At 39.1% G+C, this 22924-nt stretch overlaps 3 protein-coding genes across 10 annotated transcripts; all 3 read left to right on the top strand.

The window, feature by feature from the left end:
* Positions 1 to 937: 937 nt before the first annotated feature.
* On the top strand, positions 938 to 6102 carry LOC113684895 (uncharacterized). 2 transcript variants are annotated; one of them, XM_089183592.1, is made up of 4 exons: positions 938 to 1769; positions 2307 to 2727; positions 3535 to 4077; positions 4698 to 6102. In XM_089183592.1, exons 2-4 carry the CDS (start codon positions 2316 to 2318, stop codon positions 5735 to 5737), a joined length of 1995 nt encoding a protein of 664 aa, XP_089039718.1. In that variant the 5' UTR covers positions 938 to 1769; positions 2307 to 2315; the 3' UTR covers positions 5738 to 6102. The 2 variants fall into 2 exon arrangements, with proteins under 2 accessions (XP_089039718.1, XP_027058105.2); XM_027202304.2 differs by lacking the exon at positions 938 to 1769 and adding an exon at positions 1797 to 2186.
* A 2440-nt stretch (positions 6103 to 8542) lies between these two features.
* LOC113684915 (uncharacterized) lies at positions 8543 to 15139 on the top strand. 2 transcript variants are annotated; one of them, XM_027202335.2, is made up of 4 exons: positions 8543 to 8797; positions 11016 to 11406; positions 12321 to 12863; positions 14060 to 15139. In XM_027202335.2, exons 1-4 carry the CDS (start codon positions 8792 to 8794, stop codon positions 15064 to 15066), a joined length of 1947 nt encoding a protein of 648 aa, XP_027058136.2. In that variant the 5' UTR covers positions 8543 to 8791; the 3' UTR covers positions 15067 to 15139. The 2 variants fall into 2 exon arrangements, with proteins under 2 accessions (XP_027058136.2, XP_089039943.1); XM_089183817.1 differs by having other exon boundaries at positions 8544 to 8797; positions 11027 to 11406.
* Positions 15140 to 16863: 1724 nt separating this feature from the next.
* On the top strand, positions 16864 to 22900 carry LOC113684913 (uncharacterized). 6 transcript variants are annotated; one of them, XM_089183814.1, is made up of 5 exons: positions 16922 to 16940; positions 18137 to 18184; positions 19230 to 19613; positions 20252 to 20800; positions 21446 to 22900. In XM_089183814.1, the coding sequence occupies exons 3-5, from the start codon at positions 19244 to 19246 to the stop codon at positions 22453 to 22455; spliced, it is 1929 nt and encodes a 642-aa protein (XP_089039940.1). In that variant the 5' UTR covers positions 16922 to 16940; positions 18137 to 18184; positions 19230 to 19243; the 3' UTR covers positions 22456 to 22900. The 6 variants fall into 6 exon arrangements, with proteins under 6 accessions (XP_027058133.2, XP_089039940.1, XP_089039939.1 ...); XM_089183813.1 differs by having other exon boundaries at positions 16926 to 16940; positions 18137 to 18194; XM_027202332.2 differs by lacking the exon at positions 18137 to 18184 and having other exon boundaries at positions 16864 to 16940.
* Positions 22901 to 22924: the final 24 nt, after the last annotated feature.

Here is a 22924-nt window from a genome sequence, read left to right as displayed (position 1 = left end):
AAATAGTTACTAAAAATGTTGATCTCTTCGGGAGTAGTCATTGTTCATCGACTGCGGGACCCCCCTAAGGCTCTGTAATATTCAAATGATCTCCCCTCATTGGCAGTCAATTTTCTATAATACAGTCTCTCTTTTATACTCCGTCTGTGACGACTGATTCTCCTTCTGTTACCCTGGAAAACCATGTTATCCCCCCCAATAAAATATTCCGATCCCCCCCTCCCCTCCCAAGTGATTAATAATGACCGTTTTCTACACCCGACTGAGTGTCGTAAAAACATAAATTAAAGTGTTCGCAACAACCAATCAGAATTAAAGTTTTATATAACAAAGGGCCTATGAGAACTCAAAGTAAAACCATGTGAATCCCTGAAGCGCGGGAAAACGCAGTTAACCAAGACGCGATTGACTTCAGTTTTGAATCTGATTGGTTGATTGAGGGGTGCAAGTTTTTCTGGATCATAGGGCTAAGAAAAGCGAAACCAAAGCAGTTCCATTTAAATTTAATTTCTAATTTTCGAGGAATTTTCATTTCTGTTTAGATCAGTTTATACCAGGTTTTTGTACACGCAAATTGGTAACAAAGAAATCGAGCTTACTTTGGCAAGGAAAAAGTATTGAATATAAACCTTCTCTTTACTTTCACGAGTATGTGAAAATTTTTAAATATGATTCAGAGCCGCTATAACTTTTTTATGAATGAAAGACAAATCTTGATATACTTGTGGTTATTCTTTAATTGAAAAGAGAAGCTACCGAAGTCGCTCGTGAGCTTCAGGTAGGTGTGTCTGGGTCAAAATGTTAACATCGAGTGTTTCGTAAAGGCTCTTGAGTTGCTATGATAACCTCTTTTGTCATAACTGAATATGTAAATTTTCAAAGAAACGTAAAAAAAAATTGTTGGTGCCGGTTTCTCGAAGAATCTAAATTGGTGTCAAGAAATAACGAAATAATTTTGAGCCGCCTCAGGAATATTCCATGTACGCTTTCTATTGTTTTGGAATAGACCCCTTAAGCTTGTATGGTTTTTTTTTTTTTTTTTACTCCCTTCAGGTCTGAGGCAGGGAATTCAATTATGCGTACATATCCACGTGACTAAGAGAAAATTTGAAAGAAACAGTTCTCTAGATCCGAAGGTCTGAGGTTCGATTCCTCATGGGGACTCAGAATTTTTTCTTTGTACCACGCTCGTGACAAGACGAAAAAAAACTTTCTTAGTTCTCTAGAGTGTTATCAAGGACCTGAAATTGGAAACAACACTTACAAGCTAAATAGGTCTATTGAATTTTCGAGGTTGACAAAGTGATGTCTGGATTTTCTTTATCGGACAGCCCCTCTCTCCTAAAGTTTTCGCTTCATGGTGAAAAGGAAAAAAGGATGCGATCTAGGTTGTAAAAATTGTTGTGCTGAAGTTTAATGCTAGTGTTTTTAATTCGTCTATGAGTTTCAGGCAGGTATGTCAGGGTCAAAAGACTAACATCGGGGAAAGAAAAAAGATGCGATCCAGGTTGCAGAATTTTTGTACAAGTTTAATGTTCGTGTTTTCTACTCGTGTGGTCCGCTTTGGTGATGTTTTGGTTGCCCCGGATGAAACGCGTTTGTTTTCAAAAGTGTTTTCCAAAACCACATGAAAACAAACGTGTATTTTGCAATAAGTATTAGCACTTGTTATTGCTTGGCAACATACTTTTAGTTGTTATTTTATTGGAATGCTTTTACGTGGTCATTAACAAACTGAGCCGAGCCAGCTTTATGGTGGATAAAATTTAGTAAGTATATAACACAAATCTAAGATCGCTGATAGCTTTCCAAGATGAAACGGAAACTTTGTTCTGTACTTCTGTTTGATGAATGCCATGTATGTCGTGCCATCGATCATTTGCATCAAGACAGGGATTATGTGTATTGACACAGGAATGAATTTATTTTAATGCAAGAAAAAGAGAAAATTTGGTTTGTATTGAACATATCAAAACCGAAGCAGAAAAAGCGATCGGAGAAAAAGCACGATAACATACTTAGGTGAAAATGATAAACACCTCAGTATAAAGAAGTCACCACTAATAACATTAATCGTTGTGGTGACCTTTTACACCTCTCAGCTTTAATTTCTTGGACTACATATACCGAACAATTTACATTTTGTAATTGCGGTATTACAATTTTGAGACAAAGATATATTTACCGTGAGTCAGCTCATTGTATATTTTACAAAATTGACTTTAAATTCAATTGCACTTTGAATGTTACGCGTTATTTTCCGCGACGGATGTAGATATTTCATATTTAATCTTTTCTTCAACTAGGATTTAAGGATGAAGCCACGAAAAAACGTCAAGCCTCTTTTGGTGGTTTCATTTGTGGCTGCTGTTTTGATGCTTGTGGAGTACGAGTACTGGAGTGAAACAGATTATCTCTCATCAGCCATCGCCCCGTTGAGACAGAATGTTCGTCTGACCTTTGAATCAAACACTACGCTAAAAACAGAAAGGGTCCATTTTGAAGGCGAATCAAGATCCGAGGAGAAATGCGCGATACCATTAGCTTTCAACGCAGATCTTCATGAGCGGAGTAAGACAAAATGGCCCTGTAAGTTGCCAATTTTGGACCCTTTTCATCCGCAAGTGATGAAAGCGATTACACCAGTGGCGTCACTAAACTGCAAGGGGAGGCTTTTTACGGAGTTCCAAAACGGAAAATTTCGACTCCTAGATGACGTTAGAAAAGGTTGGTAATTCAGTAAGCTATTCCAGACTCGCCATTGTATCGAATTACATGAAGACTTCGGCCCCATTTCCAAGATTATCTGAATACAAAGAGCAGTACCTTTTTTTTTGGGTGTATGTGGGTGTGTGTCTGTGTGTTCATATGCCGTTTCCTAAAGGGGTCAGAAGATTAATCTGAAAGCCCCGAATCACACATTTGCACCTAACATCATATTTGGGTATGGATTTTTATCTTGAAAATGGTTTTTACTTGTATCATTACTATCACTTTTTACTTGTATCATTACGATTAGTTTCATTTTTGACACAGATTGAAATAAAGTTACTTACTTATCCTTTGCACACAACATGGAGTGCTTAAATATTTGCTCGTGAAGCACAATTTCGCATGCTTGCGAAAAGGTTTGATCTAGAGCGGGCAAAGTTTTTTACATACAATGTTGGGAGAGATGGCTTAAGTAGTCAAACATGCTCTTCCAACACGTTAGGCCCAAAAGTTTTACTGTTTAATCAGCGCTTACATAACAAGAGAATCAAGCTGTAATAAAAGAGAAGCTGCAAAATAAAACAGTAAACGAATGGTAAGGCACCTCTGTAAGAAAGTTCATAAAGATGCCCTGTTAGAGAAAGTTCACCATCTAAATATTTTTTAGTGTAGGTAACAAAAAATGTACTGTTTCCCTGGCTGACATTCCTTTGGTTTAACATTTTAGAGTGGCAAGTGGTAAGCCAAATGAAATGTCTTCTGTGTAACTCAACTTTACATTTCTCGAGCTGTAGCTAAAATGCTCTTTCTTTGCTTCTGTAGAGCATGAAATCGTTGAAGTCTTCGCCGAACCGATCTACCGTAAAACTGATTATGATGTAAAGTTGGGACAAAGGATCTTTGTTAACTTAACGAATAGGGAGGCAAGAGTAAATAGCGATTTTCTCAAAGTAACCGTTCGATTTAAGAACGGCAAAATCCAATCCGATTTCCACGCCGCGATTTCAGAGATCGACGACGTTGCAAAAGAGAAAGAAACGCACAGTGCACCCTTGAACATAATGATTTTAACTTTCGATGGAACGTCTACCGCCCACTTCAAAAGATTGTTACCAAAGACGTATGCCTACCTTAGAGATGGGCTGGATTCCATATTTTTCAAGGGTTATTCTATTGTTGGAGAATCAACAACTCCGGCGATGACTGCTTTCTTAACTGGCAAGTCGGTGTCGGAGAATTGTGAATCCAAGGAAGCGAGACGAGGACATAAAAATTCGAGTTACGTGGACAAGTGGCCATTTATATTCAAGGAATTAAAGCGTCTTGGAATCGCTACAATGTGGAGTGAAGATCAACCTGGTATAGGTGAGTACTTTAGAGTAATTTTCAGTTGTTTGTCGAAAGTAATCGGTGATTGCATGGGTTTTGCTCTACTCCGCTCTGTGATTGGTCCAGAAAACTCGCGCCACTCTCTCAACCAATCAGGTGCAAAGCTAAAACCAATCACGACTTGATCTCCTGCGTTTTCCCGCGCTTCAAGCAGTTTGCTCGTTTTTACTTTGAGTTCTCATTGGCTATTTAAGATATTTTCCTTCTAGTTTGATTGGCTGTTATGATAACTTTGGTTATGGTTCCACGAAACTCAATCGTTAATCGCTCAAGCATGTGCATGTAATGCATAAACAGTAAATGAGACTTGCAGTGTTGTACTGTCTAAAATCACTTTACAATTAATTTCTTGGTTTAGAGCTCTTCAACTAATTTTATGGTTTACGGTATAACTACATGGAAGGTAATACAAGCGAGTTGTACTGAGATGGAAAACGAGGCGATTGTATCGTCTTCTCATTATGATTGATTTAAAACTAACCTGACCGCTATTGAAGCAGAAGTTTGCAGTGTGGCCGCCCCTGAGAGAATAACAACTAGAGTAGACAAGCTTTTTGGCTTTTTGTAACTGCTTTTTCATTTAATTTCTCCTTTAGGAGCATTTCATCTCACACTAAAGGGATTCAAAGATCAGCCAACTGATCATTATGGAAGACCTTTGTGGTATGCAGGAGATAAGGGCCTTTGTTTCAGCTCTCAGCCACAGTTTGAATTACAACTCAAATATCTTAAAAGCTTTATGAAATCCTACCCAGGAAAAAGAAAATTTGGTTTCACATTTCTATCAAACTTGTGCCATCGACAACCTGGCCTAGCCCACGCAGCTGACGATGGATTACTGTCTTTTTTCGTTTCACTTAAGGATAAAAATTTGTTGAACGACACCATGTTCATCACAATGGCTGATCATGGTGCAAGATTTGGCGTCGTGCGTGAAAGCCCTCAAGGAAAGTTGGAGCACAGACTTCCACTTCTTTCTTTGACTCTTCCGCCTTGGTTTAAACGGAGTTATCCGGCGCAAATGACAGCATTGGTTAGGAATACCCAGATAATTTCCTCACCCTTCGATCTTCACAAAACGATGAAGCATCTGTTGATGTTTCCAGAGAAAACTTTGGTTCAAACGGATACGATCGGTAGCAGTCTTTTTGAACCACTTTCAGAAGACAGGAAATGCATTGATGCAGGTATTCCGGAAAATTACTGCCCGTGTTTAAGATGGCAACCAATCAGCATTGCTCATCCGCACGTGCTTCGAGCTGTTAAGGCGGCAGTGAGCCACGTCAACGAGTTGTTGATGTCTCACCCAACGACAGCCAAATTATGCCATCGACTAGAGATGAAGACAGTGTTAGAAGCTTATCAAAAAATTCCAAGTCTTGAAATGCATCTGAATTTAGACCAAGAAAATACAACATGTAGTTATCAAATTCAGTTTCAGGCTACACCTGGTGATGGTGTATTTGAGGGTATATTCAGATTGGACTCAACAGGGAATTTCAGAGTCTATGGAGATATTGATCGTGTTAACAAGTACGGTGATCAACCTAAGTGTATTGTTGCACATAGGCCGTCAATGCGACCGTACTGCATTTGTTTGTCACAAAATACGCCTGACACCAACAGACGGGTATAGCACTGTCTACCATTTCCCCCGCCCTCCCCCCTCCCCCCTTACGCTCTCTACCCCTCTCACTTCGTCCATTGCTCAACTGTGATAAACTGAGTACAAACAATTTTAAAAAGTTGTATCCAATCTTGTGTAATATTTACAGCAGATTACCATCTGTAGAGAACAGGTCCTCTTCAAGTCCCTCTTTCAGGTGTCTTTGGAACGTAGTTTCGTGTGGGTACAGAAGTATAATTATTTACGGATCTTCTCGCTGAAGGACAGAACTTATTTCTTACGGTAAGTGAATCGTGATCTACAAAAGGGGTTTGCACATCGATGAGTCACTCAGACGTCGCTCAGGCTTGCAAATAGAGTCTACCATGGCTGAATGTTGTCTGTTTGTATTTTTTCCGTTTTTTCTTTTTCCGGTTCTCTCTTTCGGTTTACTGAGCGTAAATAGTATGCAAGTGCATTCCGTGTTAACTTGATGAAGCGCCTCCTTTGGTTATGCACCTAACAAAAAGAACAAAAGTATTCACAAGCGCAACCCCAGACCAATAGCCTTATCCGAGAATTTTGCGCTTATTCGGATAAGGAAACTAAAACACGAATGCCAATCAAATAAGAGACAAGTCTGCGTTTGTTTAACGGTCCTATCGTATCAGTAACAGGGCAATGGTGTTGTGGTGCAGAAGGGAACATGAAACAAGCCAGTGCAATAAACAAAACAGGATAGAAAGTAAATGGCATTGTCAACAGACAGTTTTTCTATATTATTCTAAGTTTCTTGTTGTTGTATTTAGGAGAATTGAAGATTTAAAATGAGTGCGCCCGCCCGCCTGATTAAGCACCCCGTCTGAGTTGCTAACAAACGAATTAACTTGGGCATGATCCCTTTCGAGTTGATCTGATGATAAAATAATTTTTGAAAGGGAAGTTTTTGCCTTCAGACAGAGTAAAAACACTTCTTGTCTCGTCCCCACATGATATTATCCCAATCCAGGCCTGCTCGGCAGCTTATAAGCAACTTTTGGCGTTTGGAGTAACTTTTCGAGATTCTAGCAACCTCGAGCAATTTTTGAAGACCTGTAGAAAGCAACTTTTGAAATTTAGGTAGCAAATTTTTGGAGTTTGTTCAATTTCTTAGCCCGTTTTTTGTATTCCGCTTTAGAAACTTTCCATCGTTTTACGTGCACAGTCTCAAGAACGGGCTATTCCAGTCTCTTTTCGCCCAGAACTCTTCCTGGAAGATGTCAAAAGAAAGCAAGTTCCGAGCGGCAGACATAGAGCATCGTGATCTCTTTTCATAACCGTTCACAGGCAGACAAAATGTAGCCTCCCTCTCTTGCCAATTCTCGTTCTCATATCCAGTCCTACCGTGTAGTTGTAACGGAAATGTAGACTTGGTCGAGGAAGGTTTTTGCCATGTGAAGCGTGAATTTTTCAGAAAGAAGAGCGTGATTCATGAATTTGTGAACCAGCGTGAGACGTGATTTGCCCCCTGAAATATACGAGACTCATAAAAACCTCAAGATTTCCCTGAAGTCCTGTACACAAGAAGAGCGATTTGATGTTTTCTCTTTACAATGTGACGCCTGAGTTTCTCTCCAATTCATAGGTGAAAATAAACAGGATCAGGACCCACCCTCCCCTCCCCCCCCCACGCCTTTGCTAATTTCTCTTTACACTTTGTATGGTACTGACGAGAATAATTTATTTTGAAAATCAGCCCCATTTCCTTTGTTCTCATTCCCTTTACATTTGATTAAAGGCATATAACGTAAAGAGAAATTAGAAGTCACACGCTTTTCGGGGTTTATGTTCAATGAACGATCTCAACGATTGTGCCTCCTCTCAAATCAATTTTTCCCATGTCCGTTGCCGGCCACGTTGTTTGACATCTGGCGATCCCTGAAACCTTTACACAAACACGAGGATCCGATTACTGGCAACTCAATCCTTTCTTCAAAGACCCTGCATTGATCGATCCTTGTCCTTGCCAACGTAAGCACGTCAGAGTGTAAATTTTAGATTTGTCCATCGTCGTAACGTTGTGTTTATCGCTAAGGACGAGAAATGAGAAGAGATAGAGCGAATCCAAAGAAACCTTTCGTTACGCTAAACACGGCAGTGAATGAAATATTCACTCTTCTTGCCTAGTTTAACTCTTTAACCCTTTAAAGTGACTAACAACTAATTTCTCCTTACAACGAACGATTAAGGTCATGAGAATAAAGGAGATGATCACCAACTAAAGAAACTCTTGATTGTTGAATAAATTCTCCTTGTCAGCACCTTAGGAAATGTTTAGAGAGCAATGCGGAGAATATGCATATTGATGTTGGGGAGTCGATTAGTCTTGTGTCCCATTCACACCAGCAAAAATATAACCCAGGTGGAGCTGAATAAAATTCAGCAATAAAAAAACTGACAACTAAATTTCACACATAGTTCAAGTAATCACTAAATTTAAATTTCATTGCGCTAAAAATTTGAAGTCGGCAAACATCAGGTTAAATAACTTCAATGAAGGAAAAATAATTTGCAACCGTGATCGACATTTTGTTTTAGCTTTGTAATAAGAGGGGATTTGGATTTGTTTTTTAAAAACTTTTTTAGGATTATCAAGTCTGTCAGTGCACGTTTTATTTCATGCTGCTCAAGAATTCTTTAGTCGTGTTAATTTTTTTTTCTTATTCAAATAATTCGGCTAATCAATCCCTTTTTTTTAATTATTCTTGTTTGCATTTTATAATCATTTTCCTCGCCGCTGTATTTCTGGGAAAGTCAACGTCACGTTCTGAACAAGCTCGTGTCGGATTTATTTCCTATTGTGACGTATACTGTGTCTTCTACACCAAGAAAGAGCATATATTCTTGACATGCCTTAAGAATAGATTCTTGTCAAAGAAAAAGAAGATTGCAGTGTAAGATCGTCTTACAGGTTAACAATTAAACAAACAGCGAATTTATTTGCTATGTGTGAAAGTGTGACCTAGCGTCTGAATATCGCATGACATCTCCAAATACAGCTGAAAACAATAAGCATCTCACACGAGGGCTGAATTATCTGAAGCCATGAAGGTGAGTCCACGTCTCAAAACACTCATATTTGTATTTCTAAAGGAAGTATCCTAAATATCGATCCATTGTATCCACTAAATTTTGTAAATAGATCGAGCATACCGGTAAAATTTTGTTTCGTGTCGTATTCCCTGCGTTCGAGAATGTGTTCCTAAGTAGTAGTCATTCGTCTGAAAAACTATTTCTTGTCGTTGAAGGCGAATGAGGTACGTGTGTCGTGGTTTTGCTTCGTTTCGAAATGATTACCGAGTGTAATTTAATTTACTTTTCATAACTCCTGATGAAACAGAAGCGAAATACCTATTTCTTGTTATGGGTTAAATCGGCGAGGGGTGTTTGAGCGAACCCGGATAACAACAACAATGGAGGAATACCAACAAACTGAAGTGATACGAAGAAATAGTATTGATGAATTTGTTAAATTTGAACCGCAGGAAGGGGAAGAAAAACCAATAGTTCACATGATTTTAAACTAGAAAATTTCCCCGTTTATTCGATGTGGCTTTGATGTCGCATGTGTATTGAATTTTTATATTTAGATAAGTGTTCGCCAAATTGTCTAGTGTTTGTTCATTTGTGTCTTATTGCCTTCCTCATCTCTCTCGGTCAGAGCCCAGCAGTTACTAAAACAGATGTATGCAATTGAAAATTACAGTTTATTCCGGAATGGAACCCTGCATAAATTGTACCCTTTCGTGCGCGGAAAGTAGATTACGAAATGAAACGTTACACGAAATTGTGACATGCATTCAAATGACACCTTTTAGACCAAGTGGCATTAAGACAATCGAATTACTCCGGATAACCATCTGACGCTTGAAATTATTTTGTCTTTCTTTTTTTTTTTTTTCTTTGGGGCTTCGCGTTCTGATGGAAAGCTACTTTGTCATTCAGAAAAACAGGATTTGTTTCCACAAGATTTGTCCTAGACTAGTATCAGTTTCGTACCTGTCGAAAAAAAAATATAAATACGGGTCACCAAAGAGTGTGGCCAGAGGTAGTCAATGAAAACAAAAGAAATTTAAATAAACTTAGTTTATTTATATTCGAGGCCTTAAAGAATGAGAAAAGGATATATTTAAAGGGCTCAAACCCACGACGGCGAAGGCAACGAGGATGTGGCAAAACAAAGGAAACGAAAGAGCAATAGCTCGGCTCAAGCATTTTGATACTTAAGTTTTCTCGAAACGGAAACCACTACTTTCCTTTTGTTGCGTCATGTGATATAAGCAAAGCTTTTGGCAACAGTAATTCATATTATTTTTGTTCTCCAGGCTGTCATTTTAAGATGCTTAGCTACTTCAAACACATTTTAAACTTCCCCTGTGTTCTACTACCGTCAGTATATTATAAACAGTTTAAATCTCTTGCTTAAGGCCATAGGCATAACACTTCGTCCAAAAGTCTTTCTCTTAAAATTTTGATATCTTGACCAAATTAATATTTCAGCTAAAACAAAATTTTAAAAATTTGTGTAGAGGAAAGAAGAACTTTGAAAATAGATCTCAGTTGAAAATAGATAATTCAGCTGTGTTAAACCTTGGGTTTGACTGGGAATCGATTTAAAGGGGAAAATCTCTTGAAAGTGAACGTCGAGACACTGCCATGAGATTCACTCGTACCATAAATTATTTACACCGACAAGATTTCACTGCTAAGTGCACTTTTCAAGGAGAATTTATTTGCTATATGCATTTGCTGTGAAAACTCGTCAATCAAACTTTTCAATAAAACATTTTACTCTGAAGTCCAGAAAGCTTTTTTCTAACATGTGTCTGTCACAAGTCAATAACCCTACAAATTGTTCCTTGGACTTGAAAAAGAACATTTGTCATACTTTCTCTCTCATAGTTGAAAACTGACGCATATAGTGAAAAGTCTCCCAAGTTAAAATGTTTCGCGAATTTTTCGATCACTGTATAGTATGGACTTATTTACTGAGTTGGGGAGGTTTGTGCGTCATGACCGAGAGCCAAATATTTTCCCGTCCGGTTCGACTTAACTCAGTCAATAAGAATTTTATCATATATTGGTCGTCATATGTCCTTAGCTCGCAAGGCAGTAGGAGAGCTTTGTACGGCCCTGGTCATGCGTTACGGGTCATACGAGCATTTTTGTCTAATGTTTTTCGATAAAAGCGCGCGCGCGGGCCGTGCGGTCTTGAGTTAGTATCTACAGTAATCGAATGTGAGACCTGATTGAAGTATTTCTGTTGCAGTTATGTTTCAGGCTGAAACGCAGAAAATGGCTCAAACTCCTCTTCGTTCTCATCTGTCTACTCGTTATAACAGCACTCCTGGAGCAGATGTACCTCGTCAGAATGAAACCTTTCCTAAATGTCTACATGGTGAATGTCAGTCGTTCAATCGGTCGTCCCCTTTCTACCGACTGGGACATGAAGCTATCCCGATCCAAATGCGCAATAACGCATAGTACTGACAACCATTCTGAGTTGGATGATGGGAAGAAATGCCAACTGCCCAATCTGGATCCTTTCCGTTCATATGTGGTGAAAGCTATCAACCCTGTAGAGTCGATAGACTGCGAAGGAAGATTGTACACTGAATATGAAAACAGCGTCTTTAAACTCCTGGACGATGTCGATGAAAGTTAGTCTGTGGTCGATTTGTTTGTTTTGTTCAGTTTTTCTCGTTTTCTTTCCAGTAATTATTAAGCACCTAGAGGGGGGTGGGAGGATTTCAGGGGGGTTCAGTTGGCATTAGAAGAGTATAAAAGGAAGACATAGAAAAATTGACTACCAATGAGGGGGGATCACTAGATACTAAAGAGCCTTGGTGGGGGGAGGAATGGGGGTGGAGGGGCAGAAGCAAAGTCCTCCGACCGCCCGGGCGATAAATAGAGATCATTACATCTGATTTACAAGACACGAACTGACCTTATTTACTAGACATTTGAAGTCTGGCTTGTAGCTCGTCAACTTCTGTCCCAAGTTTTTCCTAAAAGGAGAGGGTGCATTGTTTAGCAGGGCTGATTCGTAAATTAGTTAGCCAACTCGAAGGGTGTAAACTGGATTGGAGCAAACCTCTCTCTACATTTGATCATTATCGATTCTTGCAAGCTCAATGACTCCCATAGTATTCACGTCCAGCTAATAACAACGAAATTTGGCATGTTGTTAAATTCAAAGCTCAAAAACATGTTGAGGTGGCGTAGTTATGGTTACACACTCCTGACCAAATCAAGCTTGTAAAGGAAGTTCTTCTATCCTGATTTGCCACCCGAGCATAATCACTGCATATGACTCTGGGATGTTTGCTTGCCGGACTCATCGTTCTGGATATGTAGGATCTTGTTTCGTTACATTTCCTTGATGTATATATTGAAATCCTAAGTTAGCATACTATTATAAAAACGGTTTTACGAGTAGAATCAAACATATCTGTAATTTTTAACCAACGGGAAGGGCGTGGGAATCAGCGAGCAACTTTTCTGAATGGGTACAGTTTTCAGCCTGTTGGCTCACCAGGCCTATATGAACTGACTCAGTTTCTCTTTTTTGTAGAGCATCAAATTAAAGAGGTTTTTGCAGTGCCAATAGTTCGTGTTTCAGATCAATATTCAGCCTACGGAGAGAAGACCTTCCTTAGCCTGAATAACAGAAGTGCCATTATGGTAGACGACTTTCTCAGAGTGACCATTCGCTTTAGAGACGGATCAGAGCAAACAGATTTTCACGCCTCGATTTCAGAGATTCCCGAAGTCTCAGAACAGAAGGAAACTCGCAGCTCTCCCCTTAACATAATGATTCTGGCATTCGATGGAACATCTGCTGCCCACTTTGAGAGGATGCTACCCAAAACATATACTTACTTGAAAGACAATCTAGAATCCATCATGGTGAAAGGTTACTCAGTAGTAGGAGAATCTACGACGCCCCAACTGACGGCTCTTTTGACCGGGAGGTCATTAGAGGAGAACTGCGATTTTAGTGAAGCAAGGAAAGAATACGCATCCTCCACATTTGTAGACGTATGGCCCTTCATATATAAAGATCTGAAACGTCTTGGAATAGTCACGATGTGGAGTGAAGATGATTATCACATAGGTAAGGCTTCCCTTAATTCCGTGGCTATCGCGGGTAAAAAAAAGCTGGCAGGTAAAGTTTTCGGTGACAAAGTTTTTAATGTTTTTTTTACATGACTATTGGTGAAATTCCAGAATTTCTCTTGTTTCTGGAACATGATGTCTTCGCTATGCTCCTCGCAGTGAACGTACCATTTTCATCCTTGCAATTGATTATAAGAATGTCGTCATGCATGGTATCCGGGGGGTTCTTTAGGAAGGTGGTTTTAGTTTTCACAAAGGGAAAGAAAAGGGTAGGATAACTCTTAACGCGTCTGAAACGCTCAGCCGTAAGTCTAATTTACAGGTTTTCCACAAAGGAAAAAAAATATAATTTACCAGCATTGTCAAAACTGAATTAACCTTTTTTTCTCAAAAGAGCGATGTTTTGACGGCGTGGCTTTTCTGCCTGCTGCTTTTATGTGAATGTGATCTTTTCATTTATTGTCTAAAAATGTGTCCTAAAATTGCACTTTATGCAAGACTTTGGATTAATATCTTTATGATAAACAGCATATCTTGTTGATAATATCTCTCGCTCAAAGACCAACTCAATGGGCTGGTCATTTACAAGGGGTCTAATCGGTCAAGGGGCTTAGGCTCTCTTTACAAGAGGGTTAATTTAATTAAATAAATTTCCTTCCACTGTTAGCTTGCAGCCCCCTTGACACTGTTCACAGAAATAAATATTCAGTTAAAAGATTCAGCTAAAGTGAGGAGTTACGACGCGGTTTTGTTAAACAATGGCTGACCCTTGTTTAAATAATCGGCCCAGTAAGTTTCCCCGCCCGGCAATGTAATAGCTTCTATATTAATTATGATGAGACTCTCCGAAGAATAGGGCATAGACCTGTACTTTGGATTCAGTCTCTTAGGTTTATCATCTCTTTATGGAAGCCATGTAATCTAGACAGCGCCAGCGCTTAACTCTTTGACTCCCAATATCTCAATAAAAATTATCCTTACTGTCTACCATATACATTACCCAAGAGTTTTGTCCCTGAGAATTTGGTTTTTGATCAAATGGTTATCCTCTATTAATATTTTTTTGCTAATCTCATTACTTAGTTTCGTGATATTGTATTGATATCGTAAGGATATATTTATAATTTGGTCATCCCTGAGAGTATAAAAAGTTAACATGAAATAGCAGATGTTGTTTTATTTTTTGTCCTAAAGGTACATTCACTCTTAGACTAAACGGATTCAATGATCAGCCCACGGACCATTATGGAAGAACTTTATGGTTAACCACGCCAGGCGAGCTCTGCTTTAATTCTCAGCAACAGTACAAGGTACAGCTGAAATACCTCAAAAGCTACATGAAATCATACCCCGGGAAGCGAAAATTTGGTTTCACTTTTTTTTCCGACTTGTGTCATCGTGAACCTGGTCTTGTCCATGCTGCTGATAGCGGAATAACAGCCTTTTTCGAGTCTCTTCAACGAGAGAATCTTTTGAATGATACCCTGTTCATTACAATGTCCGACCACGGCGCAAGATTCGAGGAGGTGAGACAAAGTCCTCAGGGGAAATTGGAGCAGCGACTTCCATTTCTTTCTTTAACGTTTCCTTCGTGGTTTAAACGCAGCTATCCCGATCAAATTGCAGCTCTGGTTAAAAATACTCGCATCATTTCGTCACCGTTCGATCTTCATAAAACGATAAAACATCTATTAGCGTTTCCGAAAAAGCATTTTATCGAGACGAACACGACAGGTAAAAGCTTTTTCGAGCCATATTCTATCAGCAGAACTTGTAGCGATACGGGCATTCCGGAATATTACTGCCCGTGTTTAAAGTGGCACCCCATTAGTATAAGTCATCCGCATGCAACGGAAGCTGTCAGAGTTGCGGTGGACCACATCAACAAGCTCTTAATGTCACACCCGATGACAGCCAAACTATGCCACCAACTTAAACTTAAGATGATCGCTGAAGCTTATCAGAGTCAACCAAGCAGTGAAACACATCTTACGTTAGATCTTGAACAAACCATATGCACTTATCAAATTCAATTTCAAACAACTCCTGGTGATGGCATATTTGAAGGGCTAGTCAGGATGGACTTATCCGGGAATTTTAAAGTATATAGTAAATTGGATCGTATTAACATGTACGGCGATCAGCCGCGGTGTATTTATGATGCTGTGCCGTCCATACGATCGTACTGTTTGTGTAAATAATAGTAATAGTCTTAAACGAGGGCTATCTCCTCTGCCATAATTGAGGCAAAGAAATATAGAAGAATTTATTGCATGTTGATGACAACGGCATTAGATTCCGTAGAAACTCCGGCATTCCTTTACTTTAAATCAACTGATCCTTCGTCTGTTTTCCCTGTAAACCATGTGATTCCCCAGAATCCAATTTGAGAGCAATACGGTTGTCCTCGAACGGCCATAAAAAAACCGAGCGCTGACCGCGTAAAACGATCGCTGTAATTAAAGTTATGATACCTAGACTTGGGGCGTTAAAAAGTCGTAAACGCATAAAGGTTGCTCCTAAATTGATGTTTTTTAAAATACTTACTCACGTTCTTGTGAAGTAACCAGGAGGAACTGACAGAAGATTGACAGTCGTTTAACAAAACATCACCTATTCCTAATTTCTTATGCCCGGGAGGGGGATGGAGGTGGGGGGGGGGGGGGTCGGAAGATTTGGGTTGTGTGACAATAAATTTTACCTGATCTTCTCTAAGTCTCTGTGGTATTCTAGTAATTCTCCCTCTTTGACAGTCAATTTCAACAGTCTCCCCTTAATATTTTTTAGCAACAACTTATTCCCTTCGTTCCCCCATGAAAACGATAAAATTCTCCCAACACCCTCTAACCCCCCCCCCGCCCTCCCCAGCCCTCTCACGGTGGTAAATGACGACAGTTTCCTTAAGCTCTCGCAATGCCCTGTGCCGATAGATCGTGATAAGCTTGAGCTCATGCTTGCATCGTATGGTGACGATATTTTACACCGACCAAGTAAACGTTAACAAAATCTTTTTCTTGTTTAATAAATTTTCCTTATTGTTCGTAGGATGCCTGGCCAATGAACCAACATGAGCAATTCAAAAGGTACAAAATTTAAATCTTTAACAACAAATATTCAAGTTTCTCAACAGAAAATTTAAAGAAATACAGTTCAGAGATCATGAATGCGTGATGAATTTACAACATGAGTGCACAGTTCGTTTTCGGAGAGGAAGGACCTGCCAGTGGTAGTGCATATTTCTGTAAATCAAATGGAAACTACTTAGTATTCAAGTCACACTACCGAGGTAATACGTAACAAGTTTTGAATCCATAGCAACAGAAGTAGTACTGATAGCTGCAAAAACATCGATTCGACATGACTATTGTTAGTGAAAAAGGTTCAGGCTTAGTGCCTTAATTAAAAGCACTCTTGGAATAAGGTAGATTGTTCCTTTAAAACAAATCAATTTTAGCACATATATATCTATATTTCCACCTGCACTAGAAAACTTATTAAAAAGCACTCTAAGTTACTGCTTCTAAATTAGCTTTCCCACGAGTAAAAGCAAATCCCGAATTCACGCGGCACTTTCTTTATATTAGCTTGGACATTTTCACTCTTAAAAAAAACTTGAGCAATCAATCAAGCCCTTGTGTGATGACTGTCACAATAGCCAACACCGTTCTTTTCAAGAAATTGGACACCGCTGTATTAAATAAACTTTAGGAAGTCCAAGAACAAAAGACCAATTTTAATAACACTCTCGATTCTGATAATTTCGAGTTAGTTCAACAAATCTCGATATCTTGTTTTTTCGAATCCGGTGTGACGTTTCAGATGACTCAAATAATGCTTAAAATCACCTGATCACTGTAAAAAAAGTTTTTCCTTAGAAATTTTAATATGAATAACTGTTTTTCTTTTAAAGCTTTTTTTAGGTAAATCTTTTGCTAGCAACACATTCATGGTTGTCATGCAAAACTGGAATGTATGACGTTTTGAATAAGTAATATAATCTAGTTTTAAAGAAGACGGGCCATAAAAGGAAAGAAGCTTTCTATTCATTTTCCTTTTCGGGTGAGGTATCCCACAGGTAAGTCATGCAGTTTTAAAAGTAGTTCCGCCGCGGAATCTCATAACTTGAGCAAATATACATGACATCAACTCTTTATTAACTTTTTAAGGTTTGGCACGTAACATGTTTCGAATGATAGCGTCGAACGTGGAACGATTATTACTATTGCTAAAAAGAGAAAAAGAAACTGTCAATCAAATTGAAAAGCGAAGGTTTCCCTACTGGCTTTCGTCTTGTTAGTTAGAAATTTATCTTCAGTTGTACATAGCTAGGGCACTAGACTTTCACAGGCACGAAACATCATATCATTATCACTTTGTCGGGCATTGCGGCGAATTTTGCGGGCTAAGGTGGGGATTTTGGCATCTTAGCCAGTCTACAGACGGTTTTGTTGCCACTTTTTACTAAGTTTTTCTCTTATCAGTGCTAACTCTGCTAACTCGGCCCCAATTAGCACGAACCCCCAGATAACTCTAACAAGATCCCATCTCCATCGACCCCATTTTTTCAGTCACTTACTATCAGCTACCTCGAACCACCGCTAACACTAACCATTTTTGTTTCCCTTGGGAATTCGAGGGAGCGGGGATCTACTGTTATAGACCTTATGTTAACTCTAAGTCGGCCCAAAACAAATTTTTGGCCGTGTACATAAATTCTATCAGTTATTAGAACTCAATGACCCAATCGGACGCTTGACACGTTTAAACTTGCGCACTTGCAAGTATCAGTTTTTTCCAGAACTTCCGATGAATGAAAAAAAAAAAAAAAGATTATTGATTGTGAATGTGGGTGGGTAAAACCCAAACACTGGCAAACAATTGCTCCAAAGGTAAACATTCCCTGCGAAAAAACACGACGGCGACGGCAACGAGGCGGTGACAAAACAAAAGCTCTAATGAGCAGAACAAGAGCACAGCACGTGCGTTTTCAAACTTTGTGCATCTTTCTAGCATTCCCGCTACAAAACAACAACGTGAAGTCACCAAAATATTTAAGTTTTTATGTGGAAAAAATCGCTGTTCACACACGTGATGCTGAAGTTAAGTGGCACCGCAAACGACGGTAAACACATTCATGCAGCCATTTGTGTAATTTCAACTGAAAATGTAAATTATTTTTTTAATCGACGTACTGTTAAGCGTTGCAGTCCTGACTGCAAAAGATTCCTGTTATTGGTAATAAGTTTTAATTTAAACTGATTAATATTTTAGACATACGGAGAAGAACTTCATTTCGTAGCTTTCATCCGGGTTTTACTGGTGAGACTAGGTACATCATCAATAAATTATAGACAGTTTATACTCTCTTGCACATCCTGGAGAAATATTTTAAAAGAGCAAGAGAAAAAATTCAAGACTGCCTCTGAAAGCTATTTCAAAACAATAGCTACATGTAATGACACACATTTACGTGGCGATCTAATTAATTAATAGTGGTAAGGCGTGGGGTTCCCAGGGAGCAGTCATTAGTAATCGCCTAAGGAGGGGGAGGAAGGGGGGCTGGGAGACAGAGAGGGGGGGGGGGAGTCATTCGTTGCTACTAGAGTATAAAGAAGGGAGTATAGAAAACTTTAATTTTAATTTTACCCTTAAAAGAGTAACTCCCTCTCCCCAGTTCCCTTCGTTAGGAGGCTTGGTTACAAAGGCTACAGTTTTCGTTATATCTTTATACTTTAAATTCTGTCGAACATATCAAGGGAAATTACCTTCATAGGGTTTAAGATTGGTATTTGCACATCACTACTATGGGAGGGAGGATCAACCACCACCACAGAAGGGGGGGATTACGAAAATTATAATCGCCAATGAGAGGGGGGGGGGGGGAAGAGCCAAAGCAAAGCCTTTAGAGGTTAAGGTAAATATCATTGTGACACAGCCAAAATTGTCCTCCCCCCAACCCCTCCCAACCCCCTTTTCAGGCGATAAATAATAACTGGTTCCTTATTTAACAAGGGGGTCATTAAGGGACGATATAATTTAGGGGGAGTGGGAATATAGAATTCATCTAACCAAAGCTCCTTCTCTTCTCTTTTCTCTTCGAATCTTTCTCTCCTCCTGGAGGGTCTTGATGGGATTATCTGTCAACCATAAAACGGCGAAAAGAAATCACTGTTAGTAGTAAGATTGACAAATTTTAACCAACGATGGAAAGAAATCAACCGTAATACGTAAATTGGCCAAAATTTTAATCTTTAGCCTCTCACCCCATCGAGACCCTGTGAAATGACCCAAATGTCTACAGCTACGTTTAGGCAGATTCAACTTCATACAATGTCAAGTCAGGAAAGTTACTTTGTTTTTCTAGGTTTTCATGACCACATGGCGGCTGTCAATGTTAGACTGATCTTGAGGCTTCTTGTGCCTATGGCATTCGCACTCACCATAATGACGTTAATACGATGCATAGAATTCGTCACAAAGTTTCCGAAGCAGTTTCAGTATAGGACTTTTTTCATCTTCAACCGTTCGAATATTCCCCAAAACCAAGGTGCACGCGTATTACCTATGGCTGTCATCAACAAAAAGTCCCATTCAGATGGAGAGCTGGGTTGTAAAGTTCCTACATTGGATCCCTTCCTACCCGTTATTATGAAATCTCTCCAACCCAGAGAGCCAATCAAATGCAATGGTAGACTATATACAGAGTATGAAAATAACGTGTTAAGACTTCTTGATGACATCAGTGAAGGTTTGTCGTGGAGAAGTGTTTTAAGGATATTCTTTTTTTCGTCAATGTTAATATCCCTTATATATATATATATATATATATATATATATATATATATATATATATATAAAAGAATAAGCAACTTCACTTTCTTAAGTTAAATTCGTCCATCGTGCAAAAGTACCTTCAGCTCAAAGAGGTCTATAAAATTTTATTTCGATAAGATGAAAAAACGCAACAGAGGCGATGATGAACCATGAAAGTTTGCACAGGATGAATACGATTTAACCCTGAATTTCCAGAACCATTTAATATTTTAGAACATCATCTAGCTTAGTTATTCAAGCTTTACAGACAACTAATGACGTATCACATCTTAGCGGCCAGGCGAGGAATGCTCCGCTATTAATAATTTGAAAAGTGATGATGGCGGTAGGAAGACAGTGATAGAGAGATAAAATCACCTGCGATTGTCTTCACGTTGTGTCTGTGCGAATTTGTACGACATACAGCGCACCAATGGATTCGTGCCTTGACTTATGTATCCATACATGGGCATGCTTTGTAACATGAAAGTTTCAAAAGTCCCCTTTTAAATTACCACTTCCCCTTTCACCGGTACGGTTGTTATCGTTAATTGTTTTTCTCATCTTCTTTAGGGCATCAAGTTGATGAGGTCTATGCAGAACCTTTCATTCGTGTTTCTGACTTCAATGTAACACTGGGGGAGAAGAGATTCCTAGAGCTAACGAAGAAAGAGGTCAAAGTACCGATAAATAGTGACTTTTTAAAAGTGACAGTTCGTTTTAAAGATGGCTCTGAGCAGACAGATTTTCACGCCTCGATTTCAGAGATACCCGACGTCGCGCAGCGCAAAGAAACGCACGATGCACCCTTAAACATAATGGTCCTCGGATTAGACAGGACATCCTCAGCCCATTTTCAAAGAATGACACCAAAGACCTATGCTTTCTTAAAGGACCAATTAGATTCCATTATATTCAAGAGTTATTCAATAGTCGGGGAAAATACGGCACCAGCTTTGTCTGCCTTCTTAACTGGCAAGTCACTGAAGGAAAACTGTGCATTCAAGGAAGCAAGGAAAGGTTTTAAAAATGCTGGACGTGTCGACGACTGGCCATTTATATTTAGGGATCTCAATACCCTTGGAATTCCAACAATGTGGAGTGAAGATCAACCCCCTCTAGGTAAATCGTTTCCAAGGGGAAGTATTCTCCTGAAATTTAGTGATTTTATCTCCAATATTAAACATTTATGTGCAATTATGACTCTGGGCGCGTTTTCAACCCCAAAAGACGCTCTAAGCTTGATGAAATTTGTTTTGGAAAATGGTAAAAATAATTCCTCATGCCGACATTTTGGATATGACCGCTTTCCTTTGCGTAACACTCTCACTTCTCTTTCCACAATCTGATGGCGATCTTTTGAAAAAAATTGGAACTAAAAAAGAAAGATTCAATTGACTAGAAAAAAATGAGGTTTCGCAATGAGTTTCTTAAACCTCTTAGCGTGGTTAAAATAATCTGGTGTTTGTGCGGCCTGGTTACTAGGCTGGTTACAAAATGCACGTGTCTATGGTCGAAATATTGGCTCAGGTTGTATGTCGAAAGGTTATGTAAATTTTTGTAGTCGAAGACTGCGGTAATTAATTTTGAATTTTTTACAAATATACTCCACGATGGCGAAGATTAGAATTGTGTGATTATTTCTTAACTAAACTTGGAGCAAATTTTGCCAGACATTATTTAGATACCATTTAAACAATATAATTTTTTTTTGCTACGGTTTTATCCAAGCAAAGCAAAGAGCTCATGCAGTTTTTACATTTTTAGGAGCGTTTCATTTTCAACTGAAAGGATTCAACAAACAACCCACTGACCACTATGGAAGATCCCTGTGGTGGTTGTATGATGGTAACCTCTGTAAGCACTCCCTTCCACAGTACAAGCTGCAACTGCAATATCTAAAGAGCTTCATAAAGTCCTATCCTGGAAAAAGAAAATTTGGTTTCGTATTTTTGTCAGACCTTTGCCATCGTTGGGCTAATCTTCTTAGTGCTGGGGATGACGGATTTTTGGAATTTTTTAAATCATTAAAGAATGAGAGTCTTCTTAATGACACTTTATTTATTACAATGGGTGACCATGGTCCTTACACATATGGTGCAATACGGGATAGTCCTCAGGGGAAACTTGAACATCGGCTTCCATTTCTTTCTTTGACTTTCCCTGCCTGGTTCAAACGCAGTTATCCAGTGCAAATGGCAGCACTAATCAGGAACTCCAGGATCATTTCGTCACCGTTCGATCTTCACAAAACTATGAAGCATCTGTTAACGTTTCCGCTGAAAACTTTTGTTCAGACGGATACCATTGGTGAAAGCCTTTTTGAACCACTGCCAGATGACAGAGCTTGCGAAGATACCGGTATTCCAGAATTTTATTGTCCCTGTTTAAGTTTGAGATCCATTGACACTGCTCATGCTCATGTTCATCGAGCTGGTAAGGTGGCTGTGAAGCACATTAATGACATTTTGATGTCTCGCTCAATCTCGGCCAGGCTTTGTCATCAACTAGAGTTAAAGGCGATCTTTGAAGCTTACCAGAAAATGCCAAGTCGTGGCTCACCCAAAAACGTTCAAACAGATCACAGAAATACTTCGTGCAAGTACCAGATCAAGTTTCAAACGACACCTGGTGATGGTTTGTTTGAAGCACTCTTAAAAATGAACTCAACCGGAGGTTTTGAAATTTTAAATTACATCTCTCGAATCAATACGTACGGAAATCAGTCAAGCTGTATTGGAGTACCATTCATCAAACCATATTGTTTGTGCAGATAACGACTTTAGAAAATATGCGTTGGGACCTACGGACGGAGTTTTACCGCGGATTTTCTCCAATTTCCTCGCCAGTGGAACAAAAACATCGACGATATACACAATGGACAATTTTTCAAGGGGAAAAACGAAGCTCTTTCCTATATGTCTTCGAAAATACTGCGTCGTTTCTAGAGGCCTTCGATAGTAAACATCTACAGCCGGATTTTACCTAGAAACTGCAGTTTTGGAAATTCTGGAAAAGGGAGAGAATTCTCTGAGCAAAACGGGGAGTCCCTGAAGCGCGGGAAATTGCGAGTGACCTGGGCACGAATGGTTTTCATTGAGCATCTGATTGATTGAAAAGATCGTGCTTGAGTTTTTTGACCAATCACATTGAACAATAAAGTAAACGCATTGTCATTCAAAATAGCTTGGAAAATTAAATGAATTGAAAATTGCTCTAAAAGTGACTCTGTGTTTTAAAACTATA

Source organism: Pocillopora damicornis, chromosome 10 (assembly GCF_964200805.1).
Source record: "Pocillopora damicornis chromosome 10, jaPocDami1.2, whole genome shotgun sequence".
Lineage (NCBI taxonomy): Eukaryota > Metazoa > Cnidaria > Anthozoa > Scleractinia > Pocilloporidae > Pocillopora > Pocillopora damicornis.
The sequence above is the reverse complement of the archived record's forward strand: the minus strand, read 5'-3'. Positions and strand labels throughout refer to the sequence as shown.